The sequence below is a fragment of the Trichoderma citrinoviride genome (assembly GCF_003025115.1).
Source record: "Trichoderma citrinoviride strain TUCIM 6016 unplaced genomic scaffold BBK36scaffold_8, whole genome shotgun sequence".
Lineage (NCBI taxonomy): Eukaryota > Fungi > Ascomycota > Sordariomycetes > Hypocreales > Hypocreaceae > Trichoderma > Trichoderma citrinoviride.
The window spans coordinates 109678-122617 of record NW_020194716.1 but is presented as its reverse complement, the minus strand read 5'-3'; the positions used below and the strand labels follow the sequence as shown (position 1 = coordinate 122617).

General features: G+C 54.8%; 4 protein-coding genes across 4 annotated transcripts; 1 reads left to right on the top strand and 3 right to left on the bottom strand.

Annotated features, from left to right (window-relative positions):
• Nucleotides 1–802: 802 nt before the first annotated feature.
• On the bottom strand, nt 803–2288 carry BBK36DRAFT_1169242 (glycosyltransferase family 15 protein; the record flags this gene model as incomplete). Its single annotated transcript, XM_024895287.1, has 4 exons — nt 803–961; nt 998–1301; nt 1455–1717; nt 1806–2288. The coding sequence occupies 4 exons, from the start codon at nt 2286–2288 to the stop codon at nt 803–805; spliced, it is 1209 nt and encodes a 402-aa protein (XP_024748849.1).
• Nucleotides 2289–3488: 1200 nt separating this feature from the next.
• BBK36DRAFT_1120456 (Hira-domain-containing protein) lies at nt 3489–6711 on the bottom strand (the record flags this gene model as incomplete). The annotated part of the gene is made up of 2 exons (XM_024890698.1): nt 3489–3595; nt 3666–6711. The coding sequence occupies 2 exons, from the start codon at nt 6709–6711 to the stop codon at nt 3489–3491; spliced, it is 3153 nt and encodes a 1050-aa protein (XP_024748848.1).
• Nucleotides 6712–7553: 842 nt separating this feature from the next.
• BBK36DRAFT_1141486 (hypothetical protein) lies at nt 7554–8673 on the bottom strand (the record flags this gene model as incomplete). The annotated part of the gene is made up of 2 exons (XM_024893450.1): nt 7554–8048; nt 8137–8673. 2 exons carry the CDS (start codon nt 8671–8673, stop codon nt 7554–7556), a joined length of 1032 nt encoding a protein of 343 aa, XP_024748847.1.
• Nucleotides 8674–11090: 2417 nt separating this feature from the next.
• BBK36DRAFT_1141485 (hypothetical protein) lies at nt 11091–11567 on the top strand (the record flags this gene model as incomplete). The annotated part of the gene is made up of 1 exon (XM_024893449.1): nt 11091–11567. The coding sequence occupies one exon, from the start codon at nt 11091–11093 to the stop codon at nt 11565–11567; it is 477 nt and encodes a 158-aa protein (XP_024748846.1).
• Between the last annotated feature and the right edge of the window lie 1373 nt (nt 11568–12940).

Genomic DNA, 12940 nt, shown 5'->3' with positions numbered 1-12940 from the left:
GCGCATCGAGGGGTTGGTGGGTGGCCACTCGGCCCCATTTGGGCACTGGGTTTTAGCGGGTTTGGTGGGCATGGGGCGCTGCCTCATGGGCCACTTTGGGGTCCAGGTTGCCAGGTCAAGGCATGGGGGCGCCAGGGCTTGATGTGCCCCTCTATTTGCTGGTACGCAAACAGGAGGTTGACATCATTGGATCGCTGGGATCCTTGGGATCGTCTTTTCTGGCTGATGAGGCGCTGGTAAACGGGTCAAGCAAATTCCAGGGAGGTTCGTACATACATAAAGTACGGTACTGCAGTCTTGAGTCAACCCTCAGGGGCAAGTCCTTTGGTGTTGCACCCAAGCGGATCCATGGATGTAACACATCTGACGCAGGCCTCGTTAAACCCATCGCCGGCTTTGTCAACGTATCAGACACAGACGAAGCTGGCCTAATCTGTTGACTTCATGCTCATCAAACTGACACGCCAGGGAAAGACACAGCAAATAACGAGGAAGAAAGGGTCGAAGTGAAAAAACACGCAGATCGCAAATGAATTTCTGGATATATAATCTGCATTTATGGTATGCTTGACCTTGCCACTAGTCTCGTCACCCAGATGCAGACCACCGCCCAGTTTCATGCGAAAGGGGGGGAAAAGGTGAGATAGATTCGACGTCGGCTTCCAAATCCCCGTCGTGAGCCCTGTGACCAAGTTCCCGTACGCCATATCCTCGTAGGAACCCCAAAATGTATCATCGCAGCTGCCATATTCGTCCAAAAGAAAGAGACTGACATCATGAAGAAAAGAAAAGAATCCCGAGGTTATGTCAAAGCCCTTTGACTCATCGAAAAGTTCCTCTCGTCAATCACAGTGTGCCCAGACTGCAAGCCGGGGATAGCATCCTGTCTGCTGAGGTCTTGAGCCATTAAGTTCCAAAGCGCAAAGCGCTCGGCCATGCTCTCGCCAGGGTTCCTCTCTTGCTCCCGGATGCTATCCCGACGCTGCGGTCCAACCACCCGGTTCCTTGCTTTGAGATTGAAGCCTGCGTTGAAGTCGAACGTCTTCAGCTTCGGTTTCTGCGTGTGAGCGGGGGGGCTCGGCCGGTGCAGGTGTCGAAATTCTCGTTTGCGATAATTCCACACGCTCTTCTGGGGAAGAAACATGCTGGCGCTGATGGTTGGCACGGCCATGTCGCGCAGCGGTTGACTTGAAAAGTCGCCAGCGGCATCCAGGTGGTTGACGAGATCCTGGTGGCCCTGGCTTCGGAAGAAGGATAGAGCTCCAATGTCGAACGTCGGCGGCATATCATCCTCTTCTGTCCTGTACATGTTGCCCAACTAAGACGCAAATGCTTCGGCAGGGGATCCAAGTTCATCGACATAACCACCGTAGCCCATGCCCTGTTGCCTGTCAGTATTGCAGCAGCCAAGGCGACGAAGACTGTCGGGGATCATGAAGCCGATCACGTCAGACCACCCGCCGTCCTTGCTGTCGGGGCCTCGAGACCAGTTGCCCTGGCTCGTCGCTCCAAGCGGCGCATCGTTGCTGTCCAGTAGCCACGACAAGTCCGCATCTGCGTGCAACAAATCGGGATGCTTGTCGATAAAGGACCTCACCGGCTGTGAATGAGTCCGTATCTCGTCCTTGTCAAGCAAGGCCTCGTTAAAGCCGTAGGCGATCTCGTGGTCTCGCATAAAGCGGAAGACGTCGAATGTGATGTCGTGAGTGAATTGCGCCTGCAGCCACCCGTGCATGAGCATGAAGTAGACTAGTCATAAGCGCGGAAGGGGGGAGGAGCATATATCAGGAACTGTGCGCACTTACTCCAGGCTCAATTCTCCAGACCCAGTCATAGTCTCTTAGCCGTTTCTCACGGGCAAACGGCCCCGAGTTCCAGCGAGAGATTTGGCCAAGAAAGGGTGTCGAGTGGCCGTCGACGGAGACGGCTTCACCGCCGATCTGGCGTTCCAGAGGCAGCGCGTTGAAGGCAAAAGACTGCCTCGGCGAGACCAGGTTGTCTTCAGAGATGACTTCGTAAAGGCAAACGGCACCGGTCGCGTTCGACGTCTGCTGTCTGAACTCTTCGCTGAGGGGCTGAGTGCTGAAGAAGACCCAGTGATAGCGGTATCGATGGTTGAATGTCTCTTCAAGCTGCGAGATGGACGACAAGACGGCAGGCAGATCGTTCTCGTGGGCAAGGGAGACGAAGGCTGCTCTGGGTCGTTGATCAGTAGCCGAAGAGATGGCGAGGCCATGCACGAACGATGACAAGTGGATCAACAGAAAAATCCACGTCAAGGCAAACATCCTCCAACGCGGCGGAGAGACGGTCGCACTACGTTTCTTAGCCATGCTGGGACTTGCTGACGAAGACGACGGGGGAGAGACGAAGGTTTGGCAGTCGAGATGGAAGCTGGCAACTGGCGACCTGCCCTTGTCACAGGGTTTCTTGTGGTGAAAGAGAGTACAGAAGTGGATAGGAGGGGATTCAAGAATCGTAGAAATGCAAGGAATCAATCGGATCCAGGAAGGGAGAAAAAAAGAAAACCCAGGTGACAGGAATACAAGAAGTCAACTGATGAATCGAAAAGGAGCGTGTGAAGTGAAAGTGAGCGACGGGCTGGCCTGGTGGCAGATCCAAGTAGCAGGAAGTCGAGGTTGAAACAATGATTGAAGGAAGGGTGAAGAAAGATGAAAAGAGGAGTGGAAGGGAGAAGAAGAAGAAGAGAACGGTGGAGAAGTGGCAGAATAAAAGCCGGTGAAGAGTTTGCTAGGTAATTGGAAGGCAACAGCAGGAGACTGGCGGGTGGGCACTTGGCAGCTGGCAGAAAGCATCACTGGCGAGAGTCTTTGTGCAGCCGTTGGAGTGAGCAGAATCTGAGCCTCAGCCCGCCGCTATCGGACATCTGAGACGGATGTTTACAGAATACTGAAAGTCCAGATATCGGCGAGCGTTTGATGGCCGTCATAAATCCGGCACGGCTATGGCAAGAGATGTCGAGCTCGATTGTAGCCCGAGTCGAGTATAAGGTAAGGTACGGCAGCAGGTAGGGAACTGGGCGCAATTATCTTCACCGTACTCTTCACCCTAGGGATCACCACATAAGCTGCTTCAAATACCATCATCTCGATGGATCCTGAGGATTAATTCTCCTGGTAGCTAAGCTGCAGCCCAAGCAAACAAAAAGGAGGCGACAGTGCCGACATCTAAGGGCACGTCAGAGAGCATGATCATGGTGCTTGTTCCAAGACAAACAGAAAAAGCCCCGACTGGTAAAGGAGAAGGGAAAAGAAAAAACAAGCAAGAGAATTGACCCCATTCCCCCAAGCGCCAGACGCAGTCACGATTCCGGTATTCAACAGAAATGCCCATCCTGCCCTCAATCCTTTCTACCCTCCTCTAGATACGTGCCGCAAAATCAGTCCAAAAACACACGACGACTAGTTAATATACACGTATTGGCGTTTGCGTTTCCCGCCCTCTTCCTGTTGGTGGACATGTGTGGCCTACGCCTCAACGTCCATCGAGTCTGCATCTGCCGACCCGTCATCCAAGTTCAACTCTATCAGCCTTGCATATTGGGCTGTGAGACGCTGCAGCTCGCGGAATTTACCTGTTCGTCCCGCTCAGATTAGCTCGTATTCAAGAGAGAGAAGAAAAGGGAAAGGTGAAGAAGGCCATACCAAGAATAAGAACTACTCCCTTCAGCAGTTCTTTTCGATCCCATCCACACAATTGCTCATCCTGACTGTACCAACCGCGGCTACCCGTCTTCTCAGACTCCTTCTCCTCAAGCACACCGCCCAGCAAGCTGTTGAGAAGCTCCTCTACCTTGCCCCTGGCGCCCTCGGCTCCCAATCGCTTGGCGTACATGAACAAGTATAACCTGAACTCGTCGCTTGCCCCCAGCTGCAGAGCACCGGCGATCCGATTCTCCAAGTGGGCAATGCTGACACTGCTCTCCAGACCCTCCGCCTCCGATCTCTGCATGACCGTCTTAATGATGCGCTGCAGAGCATAGGCCCTTCCCTTGAGAAGAAACTCGTTGGTGGTGTGTCGCTCGAGGAAAGGAATGATGCCAGAGGATACGGTGACGGCGCCCTTTTCCTTGTCTTCTTTTGAGTTGGGACCAACCGCGGTGGACTGCAAAGCCGAGATGGACGAGTCATTCGAGTTCCAGTACTGCGAGCCTACCGCCCACCAGGCCTCGCTCAGCCGCTGCCACGTGTACATGTCTCGAGCATAAAAGTAGCCATCGCCGTTTGTCAAGGTGACGACGATGTGACCGGTCGAGTTGAGGTGGGCAGACGTGATGCCGGGGCCAGGCGTGGCCGAGTGCTGGTTCAGCGAAGCCGTTGCAATATCCAGTATGGGCCCAACGGACACCGGAGGGTGTGGCGACGACTGCGTTTTGAGGTTCCAGACGTGGACGAGTCCCACGGCTGTGATGACCATCAGCCAGTAATCCCTGCATTCAAGAATGACGGGCTGGGACTCCAAGATGATGGGGTTGAGAAGACGTCTGCCGGCGGGAGTCCAGACGTGCAGCGATCCATCTTCGCAGGCCACGGCCCAGAAGTGCTTGCTTGCCGTCACCAGGATGACAGCTCGGGGCAAAAACTCCTGCCATATCAAAACTCCTCGTTTGGTTACAAGCACATGGGCTGGATTGCGCGGGTCGGTATCGTTCTTGGCTTCGAGGATGATATTCTCCGGGAGCTTCGATGCGTCTTCAAGCGTGGACGTCTCCGGTTGCAGCACGCCTCGCTCCAGGGGCCGCAGGATGTGTGATCGTATCTTGGGAACAGCAAGGCGCACCTGGGCATAGGAGATGGAAGGATTCAGCACGGCCGGGCGTAGGAACTCGGGAGTTGGGATAACGCCGTGCTCGACGGGCACCAGGGCCGCAGGCTCCACGCCATCGACCCCGTTGGTCACCACAGCTGTTGGGCCGCCAGCCGCCCGCTTAGCCGCAGGCTCTTCGTCGTCGTCGAGATCGGTAGTGGCAGCGCGGCGCTTGTTACCCAGCAGCATAGCAACGATGCCACCCTTTGGCAAGCCGTCGAAAGGCTTACTCAGGTCCAATATGGTCTGCGGAGCGTCGTTTTGCGTGTTCTTGGTCGTCGTCGACCCCACAAGTTGGCTCTGCGGCAGAGAAGACTGCCCAGTCCCGGATGAGGAGACCAGTAACGGTGCCACTCGTTTCCTCCCATCCTTGCCGATAGTAACTCGCGACTTTAGCTCACGGACCCGTTCGGCCGTCTTGTCCGCAGTCTCCTCCGCCTTTTCTTCCTTGGTGTCTACTTTTTCCCTTTCTTTATCCTTGTCTGACTCTGCGCTCCCGTTGGCAGCTGCTTTCTCGGTGGCCGATGCGGAGGATTCCGCTTTGCTGGCTTGGGTGGCCGGCGTGGACTCCTTTGCCGATTCGTTTTGGAAGTCGCCCATGAGGGCCCCCATTCTGGACTGCACAGCCCTTGATTCGCCGGCCTTGCTGTGCTCCTCTAGGAGCAATCCATCCACATCCTCGGCGATGCCCATGCCCTTGCGAGAGCCACCGTACTTTTGAAGCGCCTTGACGTTCTCCTCCTGCTGGGCAACCCACCCCAGCTCGCCTTCGTCGAACTTGGCCACAACGACGGTGCCATCCAGGCTGGACGCAAACAGGGTCTGGCCGTCCGGTGTCCAGGCCAAGTCGGAAATCGACTTGCCCGCTATATCCTGCAAGATGACGACCGGGCGCGAGGTGTTGGTATTCCAGATGCTCAACGTCTTGTCCTGGCCTGCAGACGCAATAACCGTGACGAGCTGCCCTCCGTGGCCATTTGCCGCCCCGTTCTGCCCCGGCTTGACGGTGTGGAAGAGGCGAGGTGAGAACATGCACACCTCCGTCGGCGCCTCGTGCCCAATCAGATTGATCTCGCTGTCCCACCTCGTCCGTTCGATGATGGCGACTGAGCTGACGGGGCCGTTGACGGCATTGGCAGCGGCGATGTGGTTGCCGTCCGGCGACCAGGAGCAGCGTCGGAAGTACGTGGTCAGGGGCGAGCTCTTGAAGGGGGAGCTGATGGTGGCGTCGAGGACAAAATTGTTAATCATGTCGTGCTGCGTCGCGTTCGGGGCGGGCGGGGTGAATCGGAAGATCTTGATGGTGCGGTCGTCGCTGGCGGTGGCAAAGAACTTGTTGGCCGGGTCAAAGGTGATGCCCTTGACGTGGCTCTGGTGCGCGGGAATCGACTTGAGCTTCTCGAACGTGTGGCCCGACCAGACAACGACCTTTGAGTCGAGCCCGACCGACACCAGCAGCGACGAGTCGTAGGACCAGGCCAGGTCCTGGACGTCGTTGTCGTGGCCGATGAGGCGCTTGTACGTCTTCCAGTTCTCGACAGGCGGCGGCTCGTTGGTGCCAAAGGTCGGGGCCGGCGGCCCCTTGTCGAGGTGGTAGACGCAGATGAGCTTGTCGTCGGCGCCGCTGGCCAGATAGCGGCCATTGGGCGAGAAGCGCACCGAATGGATGGTGCCCAGGTGATGGCTCATGTGGCACAGCTGGCGCGGCTTCTTGTAGTCGGCGTCGTCGGCGTGGTAGACGGCCTCGGTCGACCAGATGCGCACATGGCCGTCGCCGCCCGCAGTCGCGATCCGCTTGCCATCGGGCGAGACGTGGCAGCTATAGACCTCGAAATCCTTCTGCTCGCCGCTGTGGCTCAGCCACGAGGGCTTGATGATGCGCATGGTGGGCGAGGCGCGGGCATTCAGCGGGACGGAGATGGACGAGTGCTGGGACGAAGTGGTGATGGTGTTGTGGCTGCAAATGTGTTTTTCTGCTGAATGTTGGCGATTGGACTGTTGGCACAGCTCTGTCGGCCGCAGGCCAGGTACAGACTGCGTACCCTTGTGGGGGAGCACGCAGGGCAGAGGTACAACTGCCGTACAAGCCCAAACGCAGCTGACAGTTGAGGCGGGCTCGACCTTTGGGGGGACGCGCTGGCGCGTTTCCGTGCTGCTAGGCTCGACTTTTCCGGCCAGCCCCGTGTCGCATCCCAAAAATCCCACCAAGGCAGCTAAAAGCAGAGGCTCAGATGGGAGCAGAACAGCGCAGTGGACGTTCTTTACGGGACGGACGGAATAAGTTTGATGCGGCTCTTGCACACAACTCGGTCGGGCCTGGCGGGCAACTCGCGATGCATTGCAGGGCTCAGATGGGACGGATGGCCCATTGAAGCATCGAGGCTATGACATCATGCAGCGGGTTCAATGGAGGCATGTGATGATGCACGTCAAGTTGAAGCAGCATCAATTATGGATACACGCGGTTCATTCGGGCAGAGGCGTAGAAAATCATGCGATTCGTATTGAGCTTTTGGTTCTCGTCATCTCGTGATACGTCGTGTAAAAATGCACATCTGCGACAACACTCCCCTACCTTAGGTATAGATAGAGCCATTTTTCTCTATGGTCCAAATGCAAAACTCCGAGCGCCGCTGCGATTCTTTTCCAACCAGCCAATTGTGATTTCCGGCGATAACATTGGTTGGGAAATGGGAAAATAGGAAAGGAAAAGAAAGAGTAATGCCTCAGACTCGCACAGTCGAGGGGCTCAGCACTGCATTGGGCTCATTCATGGCGTTTGCCGCGTGGCTTGAGTCCGGCTTAAGCGGCTCTGCCTCGCCCGTCTCAGCATCCAGCTTCAGATCCTCATTAAACCGCAGGATATTCTCTGCCACGCCTCTGTCAATGTACGTGACCATGAGAGCCGTCATTTCATTGTCCAGCTCTTCGATCTCGCGCACGATCGCCCCCAAGCCATGCCACCCAACAATGTTCTTGGCCGCAATGTTCCAGCTGCTGGCGGCCGCGCAGACGCAGTTCATCTCGAATTCCAGCACTTTGCGGTACAGCTGCAGCAGTCGGTCTCTCGTCTGATCGCGCTTCGCGTTGAAGTCCAAGTCGTTCTTCCAGGCGCTGGCGAGCATAATCTCGGAAAGGTGCATGTACCAGGGAATGCGTCCAAGGACGTGCAGGGCGCCGCGCTTCATCTCTTCAATCTCAATTGTCGGGCCAAGAAGAAGCTGCCAACAAGGAAATGCATCAGTCATCGTTCGAGCTTTCCAAAAGTAATATATACATAAGGCGGGTTCACGAGAATAGGACACTCACCGGAGTTAAAATACAGATGCCCGACCAGGCGACTGCCGTGGAAGGATATGTCGCCCACACGCTCTTGATGGTCTTCCCAGCAGTCCGGATTATGGCCTTTGCACAGGTATTGGCTTGGGATTTGGTCCCGCGAGACCTTTTCAGCCCAGACTCGGTGATTGTGATCAGAGCCTTGAACCGCTCCTTGTCAGACCGGGGCAGGGTCTGGTTGAGACCACCTATTGACTGTCCGTGCGACAGTTCTTGGCACAAAATGGACTCGTAGACAGTGACAAGGCCGGCTGATCTCGTGCTATCTCGAAGGGAGTTGTAGGCCTCATTCCACAGGTCCATGGAGATGCTCTTGTCGCGTCCGCTGCCCTTTGGGATAGAGAAGCTGGAGGACGTTGAAGACGGAACTCTGTAAGGACCCAGCCATTCGGGTGTGGCAACGCCGCTGTCGGAATCAGAATCGTCTTGAGAACCATGATGGTGGAAGTCGTGATGGAGAATCCGGCCGACCAGCTTGATCAGGCGGGAGTCGTGAGTCTTCGGCATTGTGGGAGTATGTGGCGTACGGTGGCGGCGAAGATGTTTTGCTGTTCTGCTTTCCTCCAGTCTCATGCATACCAGGACAGGTATTGTCCGTACAATACATGTATCATGTATAGTATTGTATAGCAACGACTTCACGGAAAAGAACCATCATTGCAAGCAGTTTGTGAAGCCGTGACAATGAGGCAAAAGTGGGTGACAGCTGAAATATATAGACTCGACTTTTTACACACCTAGTTGACCAGGGAAAAGCCCTCGGTGTCCCAGCAGATCGGACCGTGTGACGTTTTTTCCGCTCTGATCTTTTTTAATGGCCTCGAGCCCACACAAGCTCCGGTTGGATGTACCAGAACCGGATTCGCTGCTCGGCCATGCGGTAATCGGGATAAGCAGACGCCTGCCACGGGGTTACTAAGAGAAGATGGTTAGTACAGTGTACATGTAGGCATGATGGCATCATGATCCGGTTCCGAGGGCAAAACGTGGCTGGAGCTGGAGCCCGCAATTCGTCCAACAACCCCGGATTTTGGGTGGATGCGGCCCTCAGCTCTTAGATCGCTGCGAGCTCGGCTTTGAAAATTCAATAGTCGGGATGTGAGTCTCCGCGGGTACGTCCGTACTATAACCAAGCTGCTGGTGCTGTGAGAGCCCGAGACGTCTCCCCCGTGTTATTCGCGGTCCCAAGTTCAGCTTGGCTTCAGTCTAAGGGCTGCTAACGAAGAGGAAGGGCTGCTAACGAAGAGGAAGGGCTGGCATGGCGCAAAGGCGGGGCGAGATCATGGACGAATGGCTATGAAGTTGAGGTCAAAGCCGGCCGGTTCCCGGTCCGGGCAAGATGCCGGACGCGATGATGAGACATCAGGTCCTGGATTATGGGCAACCGGAGGTGGGAGGCTCCAACACGCCTCGAGCCTGGCATCAATACTTTTTGCTGGCTCCTTCGCCACTCAGAGCCGCCCAGAACATGAGCTCAGAACATTGAACAGTATCACTCCCCGCTCATTGAGCAGCTATAGGTGAGTAACAACACCGCCATTGCGTAACAGGGGATCTATCACTGAGGGCCCAGGTAGGCGGGTAATTATTCGATTTATATGTATTTGTTCTGACCTCGGAAGAAGAGTCATGTGCAAGCATCTCTTCGACAAGGTAGCAATGGATCGGAGGTGGGTAAAGGTCGAAGCTGGCGGGAATTCCCGAGCCAAGGTATCGTCATGGTAGTACTGTACGGTACATGCAGATGTTGATGGACTGCAGGTACACGTCTGTTTTCGAAGAACTGCGCTATCTGCTCATGCACTGTAACAGTAAGGATTCACGTTGATGGCATCTCCAACTTGAACTTGATGCAGCCTTCTGTTGGTCAAAATGGCAGCCAAAGTCCCTTTTCCCCTCCTTTTATCCAGCCAACCACCGGCCAAATTGATGGTTGTCGAGGCAATCTTGCCTTGATCTGGCAGCACGAGTCAAGTGCGCCTAAACCCATCACGAACCCGTTGGACTCCTCCAGGTTTCGGAACCAGGCGTGCGATCGTCAACAGCACAAGCATGGCGGATACATGCATGCAAACGAGCACAGAATGCCTAAAGTACCTAGCCCTGCAGATGATCAGCGGGAAAATCTACCGGTACAGCAATCTACTTGTACCCAAGCGTGAGGGTTTTGAGGGTATGGATTCCACTGGCCCTTTAATTTCCACTACCGCGTCGCTCAAGCATCGCAACAGCCTATGAACGCGGCGGATATGTATTCAGATTGACACAGCACGACGCGGGAGAACCTTTTCCGCAGGTGAACAAACTCGAATCCGATCCGTAGGCGACATAGACCGAGCGTCCAGCACGCGACTAACGGCTACAGTGCTCCCGCCATGAACATGAAGCTATATTGAGGGGACCTGCACCGCTGCCTCGGCCTCCATCAAATACGAGCCGAATCAGACTGCCTCAAGCTGGACCACTCTCATATTTTAAATCACCCGGTTATCCAATCACCACGGCACTTCTGCACACCCGCAGGCCGATTCCTGGTTCGTGATCGCCATCAAGGTCGTTCGCTCTTGGTGTCAGACAATAACGAAGCCCTGCTCATTTTCCATTGTCCGGCTGTTCGCCAAGTGTCGAATAAACAGCCGACTCAGAATTCTGCCGCAGCAGGCCTTGTTCACCTTCTCACCGCATACCTACAAAAGAAACGAAGCAAACGCCGATCTTGCTACCTTGTTTTCTCTCCTCCTCCCCTCTCCTCTTCTCCTTCCTTTTTCCCCATACAGGCTTGCAGCTTACCTCTTCTTTTCGATTTTTATCTCGATTACCTCGGCCTCTTTCTGCTTTGACAAGCAACAATCGCGATATTCTTCAGTCTTACTTCAAAGACATTCTCCTTCATTCTCGCAAAAGGGGCAGACATAGCTTCCATCATGAAGACTATCTCCATCTTGACCACTCTGGCTGTTGCTGCTCTTGTGAGCGCTGCTCCTGCTCCGCCAACGTTCCAGAACAGCACAGACGTTACATGGACCCCAGCCCCATCGGATCAGACCACCTGCGATCCCTCGAGCTTCTCTCAAGCGCCTATCCCCGACGCTGCCGACTGGCGGTTCTGCGCCGCGCTTTCGAGCGCCTGGGCTAGCGAGAACGGAACATTCAACATTCACGACGCCTCGGGCAGTGCTTTTATCCCCGTCCTCAAGTCGGAAGGCTGCACCTTGGGCGTCAAGGCTTCGGAGCAAGGCCAGGGACCCTACACCATGGGAGATCAGGATGTTAAGGCAATCCTCAACATCGCGCTTGAGTACTACTCGGACGGAACCGACCTCTCGGTTGAGGGCAGCGTCAAGTGCAATGTTGCTGATGGCGGCCGAGCGGGTCTGAACTGGCAAATCTACCGCCAGTAAACGGACTTTGGTAGCTCTGATCGGTTGCTCTCTAGGGAAGGCTTGAGTGACCTAGCCTGCAGCAAAGAATCGACGGTACGACTCTCGTGATGAGGGCATTTTGCTTTGTCGACGCAAGGCTAAGTTGCTTTTTAGGATTCACGCTTGTTGCGGTCACGACGACGGCGACTCTTTACCTTACTTGCAGTGGCGTTATGGAGGTGAACAAAGGCTTTGATGGATAGGGATGAGCTCGCGCGACAAGAGCCGAGCGTTGCTTTTAGCCAGCACATACTGAATATACGCGCCTCCAGATTCTTGTGGCGCATAATCTTACGAATTGTGAATCCCGAAGAGCGTGACATTGTGATGGTATATTGCCAGCGTGGATGCCACATGAGATGGTAGCGCCTCTGCCCGGTTTTTCTACCAGGCGTGAAACTCAACTGGCGTGACGTTGGGTGCAAGAGTAGCCAGGAGACACACGGTACATATGCAGAGAACAGAGAGACCCTGAACAGAATCTGAGACAAGATTTCACATGCACGACATTGCCTCAGCTAGGAGCTTAGGTTTGCTGACTGGATCGAGCTTGTCAGTAGTAGGTAGGTAGGTAGAGGTTATTTAGTTACGTCTCCTGTGTCTTGGCCTGGGATGCGCGTAGAGGCTGATGCATTCATCTGCTGTAATTAGCAAGGCCAACTTTCAATGTAGTAGTACATAATATTCAATCGAACGCTTGGAGTATCGGGCTCGAAAAGCCAATGGCATAAGACAAGGTCATTAAGGGTATGGGCACCCTTTTAGAATGCCGAGTCCGCATCACGGCTCGTGGGGTTTGCGGTTGTCGGTTCACAACTGCACCAAATGATGAAAACTCATATCCGCCTTACTCTCCACGCCACAACCAACGGCAATCTTGGATTGTTTGAATCATAACTACGTAACAGTTCTGAAGAGTTATCCCTACCTTTTTCGAGACCTTGTCGTTAAAAATTACGCTGAATATCCGGAAGGTCAAAGCCGGTGGCTCAATTCAGGGTAGTACAAGTTCTTTGCGCAAGCACTGAGACATCAACCAACCAGACGAAGCGCACCTGGGTACCTAAGTAGTGACTTCAAGTTTCAACCAGCGCGGCATTCAATGACGCCCACAGGGGGTTCAGCCAATGGATGGAAGTGGACAGCAAACAAGGCGCTGAGCTGCAGTGGCCGTGGGCGCTGAAACTCCTAGAAAATGCAGCAACAGCTGGCAGAGGTGGTCTGTGCGCCCTTCTTGCGCTGCAGCCCAACTGGGAATAGTCCCTTTCGAGCCCAGCCTTGTGTTTTGCTGCGGCTTCCTCAAGGCGCGCCGAAGCTCGTTGATTTTCGTCCTCCGTCAAGCTCTGCGTCCA